The following is an 11351-nucleotide window of genomic DNA, read 5'->3' as shown; positions in this document are numbered from 1 at the left end:
CCCACCCTTGCCAACGAGGGAAAGACCATTGCAACGACTCGCAAAGAGTCTCCCTGGTGAAGATGGAATGAGAGAATGATGGGACTGCTAATGAGATCAAAATACTGAGGTGCAGATATGAGCCAACAATTAGAAAAGAAAAGGTGGAAAGAGAATTTTAAGTAATGGTAGATGAAGAATTTGAAGGTTATGAGAAGGGAAATATGGATGTAGGAAGATTTGAAGGGAAAATAGAGCAATTTGATGCAACAAATAGAATGAAAGGAGCAAAATAGAAAAGCTCAAGATTTGTGAATTGAAGAAGGAAAAGTATGTGTTATGTTTGGGGAAAATGCTGTATTTATAGAAGGGAGCATTTAATGAAGAACTGATCAAATTGAAAAGGCTAAGAATGGTGATAAAGAAAATGTTGGAAAAGATAATAAAATGTAAGACTGGTTTGATTTACAATTAGGAACATGTGGAGCATAGTTTATAATTAAATAGGGAAAGTTTTTAGGAATGGCATTAATGACAGGATATTTACTATTTTACTGTATACTTCCTATATTGAGGTCACTAGTCAAAGCCACAGCTAAGCAAATTAAATTCAAAGATATCAAGATAATGGGAAATTGATACATAAGGTATCTAAGCTGAAGATCAACTCTTATAATCTTGTGATATTCAATGTGTGATGTGATTTGTATTTGTATGTGTATGTATTTTTACGCCTTTTATACAAAACTGTGATAACCAGGCAAAGGCTGAACCAATTGCACATTCATGTTTTTAACAATGTCTACTATTAAAGAGGGGTTAGGGAGACTGGATCTTTTACTCACTCCTTGTCAAATTAGGAGAGAGATGTTTGGTCCAGTAATCCCTCAGAGTGGAATTTCATAATCTAGTCACTGGTGATAATACAATGTGACTTATTTAGTCACTAGATAGTGTAAATAATATGACTGGATTATGGAGTAGCACTCTGGATAAGAATAATCAAATGTGAGACTTATTAAGTCTCAAAGGGGAGAATATGTGGAAGATTTTTATTGGTGGGATTTTGCTCAATCAAGTATGATCAAGATGAATCTAGTCATATATATATACATACATGTTTTATTCCATTAGAATCATATAGCCTTTGTGTGAAAGGAATGTGCCTATGTCTGCAAAAAACATCCTGACCACCACTTTTCTTTACCATAGCAAATCTCAGGAAACATCTGGAAAAACATGCAATGGGTCTCTTCTCTTTACCATAGCGTCTCCCTAGGGAGGGATCAAAATTGCAAGCCTAAGGGAAAGTTTGACTGTTTGGAAACGCCCTGTATAGGGCATATATAATGAGATGCAACCTAGCATTTAGACAGAACTTCTTGCAACAAGCTCTCGACTTTGTTTTGCTTAAAATAAAGTCTTTTCTTCTGAGAGAAAAATCCCTGACTGAGTTTGATCCTTGGGAGAACCGGCAAAATACACAACAACTGCAAGCATATAACAAAATAGTGTTGCATTGGTTATTTTTGAACTAGTATTTGCTGTTTTACAATCCACTCACCACTGGAATTTACGTGACATTTTTTCTCACCACTACCTGTACCCAGAACATAACAATGTGTAATTATTATAAGCAGTTTCACAAAATATTCTCATTTAAGCACATATAGCTCATTACAGTACTTTTGTAAATACACAATGTTAAGACCAACAAGAGCTTTACATTGTGTTGATGACACTGAGTTCACAAGTAATCAGAATCACAGTCTCACCTCTTTGATTGCCCTCACCCAGAGTTACAAGGACAGATCCCACCACACAACCAACGAGGCAGACCTTTGAGCACACTGCAAACATAAACAGATATCGATCTTCTGCAGAATTGGTGAGAGCTGAGATGGGATGAAAGATGGAGAAAATACAGATGACAGAGATAACAGAGGTCAAAGAGAAATGTGCTGCAATCTCTTTCACCTTCATTATAGAATCAAACTGCATGGCCCTTCATACATAACATCATTACCAGAGTGGGAGAACAATCCCATAGGAACACTTCACGCCTAATGCAGACAAACTGTTCTTTTGCCCAAGGACAATCATAACCTGGGGTTGTGAGGGGGATACAGAGGAAGAGTGTGTGTGGCTGTGAAGAGGTAACTGTGCATGAGAGGATGGTATGCTTACACTGGTGCTGATCTTGAAAGGCCATCTCTATCGATTGCATTAAGCTTGTTGGGAGCCCGGGAAATCAATAAATTTTTAAAGGCGAAGCAACTTCCAGATAGCATTTGTTTCAAAATTGATTGATTTTAAGAAATAAACATTCACAATCAAATAAATATTATTAAAATTCTACATTAAAACATCTATAATTTAAAATGCATTTTTACATTTTACATTGGTACAAAGCTCAGCCTGGGCAACCAAAAATAGCCTTATGTACAAGCCCTTAAACCAATAACTTCCTCTTGATCATTTCACGTAGCTACGAAACACCTGTGGTTTCGAATGTGAGCTAATATGAGTTAATTTGCCTTGGTAGCGATGAGTTAAAGAAAAAAACCTTCAAGCTACTTTTCAACTATTATTATTGTGACTAATAATCTAAGGACTTGTGGGCAGCTGGGAGAGCAAGAGAATAAAAAAAAATAATAATAATTACCAGAAAAGTACCAGAAATTAAAGGTAAAATGTGTAATTTCTTTGGCATGTCGCCAAACTGGCACAAATTCTGACCAAACTGAAGTATTATTTGCTAAATTTGCAAAAAAATATATGACCGAACACTGTGTCTGCTATTGGTCAGTCATGCAGATAGCCCTGCCCCAAAACTCCTTCCATTGGCCGAGCCACTGTTGCTGGGCTGGTTGGGATGCAGAAATAAACAAAATGTTTTGATAGAGCCAGAGTGTTTAGACATCGGGAAATCAGCTTACGAATGGCCATAATGTCACATTCAAGACACATTTCTGCACTGAAGAAAAATGTATCAAATGCAAATGAACCAAGTGCATAGGTTTTCTTCATTATGATTCACATAACACCAACCTCTCAAGGGCTGAGGTGCCAGATCTAAGGAATGAATCACACTCTTAATTTAAGTGGGCCGCCAAATCACCCATGGCTCTTTGACCAAATTAATTGTTTGTTCAAAGGCATCCAGGAAAAATCCAATCAGTCTACCAACTGAGGACTGGAATTACCCCTTACAAGGAATCTGGAGCCAGGAGGAAAAGACAATGGAAGGAAGAGAAAATGAGGAGAAATCACCAATTTTGTTCTCAAATTCCTGTTACAAGCAGAGGCAGAATGATTATTCCCCTGGCTGCACTGCCAGTAAAAGCCTAGCGAATATTGGTAATGGCCCTGTGATCTATCTACTTCCTCTGTTTAAATCTGTGTTCATCTATCTTTTTTTAACCATAATTGCATCTTGATTTGGCATATTGAACATGCTGTAGCCTGTGATCTGTCTGTGACTTTGGATTGAATTTATAGTGACTGACTGTGAATGCAAAGGAGTGCCTAGAAAACGGAGTGTAATGTTTATATCATGCTGTTTTATAAGCTGTTCTTTAGAATTCAAATCATTAGGACATTTTCCATTTTCTGTATAAGCAAGCTGAGTTAACACTTACGCTGGTTGATGAACATGCTCTTACATCAGATTCTCACCCAGAGAGCAACAGAAAAGCAGCATAAATGAGGAAAAAAGAAAGAGAAGGTATCAGTTCTGCCATCTGCTGTACATCAGAAGAAGTTCACCCTCTATCAACGGCTTTTTATATAATGAACAGACTCTTTGTCTTAAATTCTTCCAAAATACTTTTTAAATAGAATTAATGGTTTCATTGTTGAGTATTATTGAAATTATTAATTACATGAAATACCTTCTATTATTATTAAACTAATCTAGACTATAACAGACGTAGCACACATAACGTAGCACGTGTTCTTACAACGTCTTCTTAAATTCCTGGTGTAAATAAATATTCTGGCCAACTTGATTATTATATTTTACATTTACTTCCTAGTACACTAGAGCTGCCCATATTTGGGCTTTGGGTGAATCAGCGCCATAATAACAGAATATCAACTGTACTTTCTGGACAAGGAAGTGAGTCATTTGCGAATCGCTGACGGTAAAATGACGTGTTTGTTGGTCGACCGAGCACAACGCGAATGAAGAAACGTGGAACACTAGTGTACTACAACAAGGAAGCAACGTGCTTACTCAGGTTATTAGTCTGTTCGGATAGGCTAGAACAGTTTTGAAGAAATAGCTATAACTGAAGAGAACGAAAAAGAGCCAGTCGCTTTGGAATCAGAATCCTATCGGTAAGAACTTACCTTAAGAACTATACATTAAAGACAATAACATTTAAAGTTTTTCTTTCTTATTTGTTATCTGGAGGTTATAGAAATTAAGTTGTTAAAGTATCAAAACATAAATGTGATGTAGTATATAAAATGTTAAAATCCGAGTATAACGTAATTTAATAACACCGTTAAACTTATTACCATTATATTAAGATAAAAAAGATAAGAAAGAAAGAAAGAAAGAAAGAAAGAAAGAAAGAACGAAAGAGAGACAGAAAGAAAGAAAGAAAGAAAGAACGAGAAAGAAAGAAAGAAAAAGTCTGAAATACATTATTACTTTTGGAGACACCATGTTAGTGTTATCACTCTGTATGTATTAGCAATGTTTAGTAAATATATATCTATAATATAGGTATATACATAGGTCTACATACATATGATTTGGGGGTTTCTTATGGGAATTTCCGATGGTGCACTTTCCCAACTGCTTGCTTGAAAAGTTTCAGTATTGCATGTGGTGCGCGTGTAGCACGTGACTGTATATTGTTCTTGAGTGCGTTTCGCTTTTTTTTACTCCTTTACACAGTAATCTTGCTCATGATTGTTAATAGATCAGTTTTACTAGACTATAATAAGAGAATAGAATATTTGATTATTGTAAACTTTATCCCATACAACAAGCACTTAGATATATTGTCTTGAAAATTGCTTTTTTTGTCTAAAATGGTCCAAACTGAGTTTATACCGTGTGATTCACGCTATATAGACATAGAATGGAGTGACATCCGTTCAGAGTCCATTATGCCAATGATCTCTCCTTTTATTTATTTATCTTCTTTTATCATACATCAAATAAAACCTCTCCTCTTCAAAACTGTCATACATATCACACAGTATGATGTTTGTGTGATGTATTAATTACACAATTAGTCATAGTCTAGACAAAACTTTCAGCATCAGTTGAACTGCTGACTTTGTACAGGAGTCAGTGGCTGTTATCTGCAGTTCATCTGAACCTTGTCACGCTGTCTGGTCTTTGTTTGCCTGGGTGTCCACTAGTGGTCTCACTTCCCCTTAGGCACCTCACCCTAGACACTACAGCTGTGTCCAAATTCAGGGTCTACATCCTTCGGAGTACTCATTTTACGTCACATTTTACGCGACGAAGGCTGTCCAAATTCGTAGGATCCTTCAAATGTTGCCCACAAATACGTCCTCCTTTTCCCCGAATTGGAAGGACGTGTGTGGATCCTTTCCTGTCCTACCTATCCCATAATTCTTTTCGGCAGAGCGTAATGGCGGAAAAAGCGAGCGGTAGCGGAGTGGGAGAGGAGTATGCTTTTCGATGTGTCGAAGATTTTTAAAAAACTGGCTTTTCAAAAAAATATATTTTCAGTGGTTGTCTAGTTAGGTATTTTGTTTTAGCGTTAATATTTTTTTTTATTTTTTTTATACATTTGTACGTTTATATGTAAATAAAAAAACTTTTACTTTCGTAAACTAGCTTCTTCCTTACTGCCTGTGTGAATATCCCCTTACACACAGCAAATTTGTTAGTGATTGAAGCTGTTTTTAATGCTTCTACGGACGAAAGAGCAGACAGAAGTGTTTATAAAGCTCCGGGGAGAGAACGATGAGCTCTTCATCTGCGTCTTGCTTAGCACGGTTGTTAGGCGACAGGATATGAGCAACGGGTAAGGGAGGAAACTGAAAGAAGGGTAGGCTGTCCAAATTCACAAACACCGACTTCCGGTTTTTGCAGTTGTCGGAGGACCCCTCCTCCTTCAACCGGGTAGGAAGGATCCTAAGGAGGATGCAGACCCTGAATTTGGACACAGCTTACAATTCCCACAAAGCCTTATCCCTTCAACACAGTAATTGCACTCCTGTTAATTGCACCAGGTGCCTTAACTTATTAGTCATTATCCTCCCTATATTAACCAGTCCTTTTCTGTTTGTCTGCATGGAGTCCTTTCCTTCCGTTACCCAGTTTCCTCGCCCTCCGAGTGTCCTGTTCCTTTTCCTGTTCCTTCCCTGTTTGTTGATTTTTGGATTGAATTCGGGTTTTTGACCCTTGCTTGTTAATTTACGATTTGGATTACCCTTATTAAACCACACTGCGATTGGATCTTTCATCTCCTGTATTTCCAACTCAAAAGTTTGACATGTAGGTGGAAAACAAATTTGATCTCAGCGCTGTTTGAGCCCTTTGTGCATTGTTAAAAAAAACTTACACTTGAATGAGTTATTATTGTGTCACTGAAATCAGCAGTCTGACTAATGCTTGAGTGTATTCACAGCATGCTGCTCAAAGGTTGCCTAATGCAACAATCTCAGTCACATGTTCGGTTTTGGTTTAATTAGTGTAATATACATTTTATAGATTAACCTGATTTTTTTTTCTTGAAACCTTATAAAAATGAATCATTTATAGGTTACAAAGACTTATGAATTGTCATACATAGACTATCATGATTCACAAGGTAAAAACCAAAATTTAATTTAAACAGTAGCTGTTAATTGTAGAATAAAACATTTAATAAACATATCTTCTTTTGGTTTTATTAACTAAAAAAAAAAAGATAAAAAAAGAAAGCTCAGGTCATGATCATTCTTTTGAATGTCTTGGATATAAAATCCTTAAATTCATAAAAAGTTTAAGAGTGGCCTATGTCAGGTATCTTGTTCAGCAATATAGCATTATGAAAATACTTATTTGATAATACAACCTCCAATGTGAGTCCAAAGGTTTATTATTTATGTTTATTTGCACTTTTATGTGTCTACATTTGCAACTGTTAACCTTATTTAGCAATATGCTGTTGGAAAAAGAGTGCCTTTTTTTCTTATTTGTATCTTATTTGCCTGTGTAATGCAAATTATGGCTGTGGCATATTATCAGTATGACAAGTCTTCACATGTGGAGTCCAGTAACAGCTGACACAGCTTCAACACGTGTCAGAGGAAACAGAAAACAATGCTCATGGAAGTTCCTCTATCACAGATGCCAACAGAGATGACCTACAAAACTGTAGGTGTTTCAGGTTGTGGTTAAGCATGAGAATTTTTTTTTTTTTTTTGTCAATATTTTTGGCAGGTGACTAGAAACTAATAGGTATTCTTTTTATTTGTTTATTTGAATATGAAAGAAGCCTAAAATAACTGTTTTTTAAATTTATTTATAGTGGTGAGAATGAAGAAGGAAGTGAGTGCTGGCGTGAATTTTCTGAAAGGTTTGGTAGTGGAGCGTGGAGGTGTGGATCAAATTAAAGCCAAACTTTTCGCTGCTAATTTACAAGAGCTTCTGCTTAAAAAGTTCACTGGCCACTGGTACCCAGACAATCCTTGCAAAGGACAGGCATACAGGTAAATCAAGGGCATCTACTAATTTAGTATAGCTTATTATAATGTTGTTATAGGAAAGTTATATATTCTAGTTATAAGTTATATATTAAAAGGGTTTTGTTTAATATTAGGGTCAAGGTTGCATTTTTAAAAATACAAAAATACATTAAAAATAGTAATATTACAAAATATTATTACAGTTTAAAGCAACTGTTTCCAAATTGAACTTGTTTTAAAATGTAGTATATTTCTGTGATGGCAAAGCTGAATTTTCAGCATCATTACTCCAGTATTCAGTGTCACATGATCCTTCAGAAATCATTCTAATTTGCTGATTAGGAAATCAAGAAACATACCTTTTTATTATCAAACTGTTGTACTTCTTAATATTTTTTTTAATTGAACATGCGATTAATTTTTCAAGGATTCTTTGGTTATTAGAAATTTCAAAAGAACAGCATTTTGTTAATGAAAATCTTTTTTAACATTGTAAATGTTTTTACTTTTGATCAATTTAATGCATCCTTGCTAAATAAAACATGAATTTCTTTAAAAAATCTGACTTGTTGTTTAAGTGTAACCTCATTCTCTACATGAGGTAATATATGAAAGACCTACAAACATACATAGCAGTCATTCACAATGACCCTTTTTTTATTCCCTACTCAGATGCATCAGAATAAATGACAAAATTCCTTGTGATGAATCGGTATCACAAGCGTGCGTGGAAAGCGGCTTAAAGCCAAGCGAGTTAGGTTTTCCTCGGGAGATCACGATCTGGATCGATCCATCGGAGGTGTGTGTGCGGTAAGTTCTACAATATTTTTGTGAAAGGCTTGTTATTTGATCAATTAAAAAAAGACTTTCAAACGTTCTTTTTGGCCTTTTTTATGAATGATTATACTCAACATGTTCTGTGAAGTGAGAACCTTTCACTAAAAGTAATGGTTCACATTCATATGTTCCCGCAGTTCTGGAGAGAATGGCAGATATTTTACAGTCGCTCAGTTTACTAAAGTGGAGGATGAGGAAAGGGACTTTAATCAGGGTGATACTTTTAGCCAAGCGGATTCTGTGAATCTGGATACATCCGACTACCACTCAGCGACCTCATCTGACTGCGGCTCAGCAGTCTCAAGTGATACAGAAGAGGAGGTGAAAGAGAACCAAACAAAAAAAGCAGAGGAGAGAAAAGTGAAGAATACAGTCCATACAGCAAGATCTAAAGCAAGGGAATCTAAAGGGCCATGCAAGTTTACTCCAGCTCAGGTAAGTACCATTATGGATAACTTGAAGGGATAATTCAACTTCAGTTGCTGGTCTCCACTGACATGCATATTATTATTTTTTCAATACTATGTACCAGTAACTGAAGTTGTACTGTCCCTTTAAAGTTAACTTCAGCAATTTACATTGAGTAAAAAAAGGTATAAAAAGGGGCAACTGCTGCAATTAAAAAAGTAATTAAACTAACATTTTAAAACATTTTCTGCCATTAACAGATCCCTGGCCCGCAGTACTTTTATAACCCTGCACCGATGTGGTCCCATCACAAGAAGAAGAGAGGCATGTTCTTCACGACTGTATGTGCACCGGCACCTTCTCCGCTGTTTGCTTACTACGTCATTCCCAAAGCCCCTCCTCAGTTCATTGTGCCTCACGCTACCCTCCAAACCTGGGGGACAGTGAAAGGGTAACCTAAACCAGTCTATCTGTAATGTAAGACGCATCTGCCCATCTGCAGGGAACTTTATAGCATATTAGAATGAAATTATAAACTTGAAATACAGTGTCAAGCATGCCAACTATTTAACTTTTTATTTTTTTTTACTGATTTTGGGCTTATTAATTCAAATGAACTTTAAGCTTTTCGTTTGACCTATTCTGCCATTATTTATTTTTTCTTTGGGTTTTAGCTTTAGGTTTTTATGCGCTTAAAATGGTCAGTCAATATATTTAAGCTTCTCTTGCACAAAACACTGGCTCTGTTTTTACTTGATCACAAACTGTACAGGCATTATTTCTCAACTTTGCCAAAGATGGATTACCACATACTTGAAATTTTTTCAGTCATAGATATGGAAATGAAAACTTTTCCAGTAGCTTCTGTCGGGATTGTTTTAATGTTTTAGTAACTTTTTATTCATAGAATACTTGAGTTATATTTATTGGAGTAGTTGTTTTGAGTGAATTTAGTTATTATACTCAATGGATGCACATTCCCAAATATTACCAGCAATTCAGCTCAGGTGTAATAGTTTATGAAGTTACCTCTAAAACAACAAGCATCCTATACCTTTTCTATTAAAAATAATCTCATATAGGCTATTGAAGTTCCTGACTAATGGGAATTCACTTTTAAGAACAATCATATCTGCTCAAGATGTAGAGAGGACTGCATTAAATGATGATAATTGTACTGTATATTTTTCCAATACCACTAGGTGGCAGTATACATTGCCTCAAGACAATTTCATTACAAGCCATATTTCCACATTTCATTATCTTGATATTTTGATTGTACATAACGGATTTTCTTCTTGTAGTATTTGTTGTGTAAACACTGCATGTAAAAGTGTACAGTGTCATCTCACAATTGCTGTCATGTGTACCAGCAGAAATGTTTTAATAACCTGCCTTTTTAGATTTTACCTTTGCTATATCATTATTATTATATAAATTAATTGTGTGTGGTTTTGTATGTTATACGTGTGACCTATGCTTTATTTACCAATTTTGCCTTTTTTTTTGTCTTCAAATGCATGTGTCCTTTCTTCCCCTGTAATCTTTCAAATCCGCTGTTTGAAAGTTATGCTGTTATGCATTCACTGTAAATATTGTTTCTCCTTTAGCAAAAAAGTAATGAGCTATGTCCAAAGGATGTTACAAATATATATTTTATTACTAAAACAGTAACAGTTTTATTTCTTATTTGATTATGGTAAATATAAAACAGGGTTATATGATCTTTGTAAGCTTTTTAACGACATTCTAACCTCTGAAATTAAGCCAAATATATGATGGAACCATCCTAATTTAATACTCTTCATGGGCTCCTAGACTGAATTGGACTAAACACTTATTGGGGTGGTTATTGTAGGTTCTGTGCTACAGGATGCCCTGGCGGAAGGATCCACATGGGACTAGTGCGTCACATGGCCCAAGGTCATTACGTCATTTCTAGAGGAAGACGGGCTAGAAACTGCACGTCGAAATAGAATCTGGTTCAGTTCACTGGGTTTGAAGATGCAGACTGTAAACGAAGAGTAGAGAGCGCAAACCTCGTGGCCACTCATGTTTAGTTTCTGAGTTCCTGTCCCTCTAGAGTTCATTATGGAAGTGACAGTTTGATTTTTCATTTTCTGAATGATCTATAGCCTATAGGAATCTCGTTATCAAATGCTTTAAATTAACTGTCAGTGTTAATCTAACAAACAAATATAGGCCTATATCAACTGCGGTGGGCAGTGCAGTAGTTTGTGAGGTCCTCCTGCCAGCAACGTATGGTCTGACCCCGTTTTTAAGGCTTAAGAAGAAAGACTTTGAGTCTTAAAATCTATATTCCTTTTATATGTATGTATATAGTTTAACTGGTGTTTTGAAATGATTCAATAGGCTAACCTCAAAAATGCAACTAGTTACTAAACATAGCTAGTAGAGGTAACCATAGCACAATAAGCTACTATCGTTCCAATTCATTGGGC

General features: G+C 35.8%; 1 protein-coding gene across 1 annotated transcript; it reads left to right on the top strand.

The window, feature by feature from the left end:
• Positions 1–4107: 4107 nt before the first annotated feature.
• Positions 4108–10563, top strand: si:dkey-79d12.5 (maternal B9.15 protein). The gene is made up of 5 exons (XM_052578003.1): positions 4108–4320; positions 7488–7668; positions 8317–8454; positions 8619–8916; positions 9150–10563. Exons 2-5 carry the CDS (start codon positions 7496–7498, stop codon positions 9342–9344), a joined length of 804 nt encoding a protein of 267 aa, XP_052433963.1. The 5' UTR covers positions 4108–4320; positions 7488–7495; the 3' UTR covers positions 9345–10563.
• Positions 10564–11351: the final 788 nt, after the last annotated feature.

This window comes from Carassius gibelio, chromosome B16, assembly GCF_023724105.1.
Source record: "Carassius gibelio isolate Cgi1373 ecotype wild population from Czech Republic chromosome B16, carGib1.2-hapl.c, whole genome shotgun sequence".
Taxonomy (NCBI): Eukaryota; Metazoa; Chordata; class Actinopteri; order Cypriniformes; family Cyprinidae; genus Carassius; species Carassius gibelio.
Note: the sequence above shows the minus strand (reverse complement) of the source record. Positions and strands in the feature narration are given on the sequence as shown.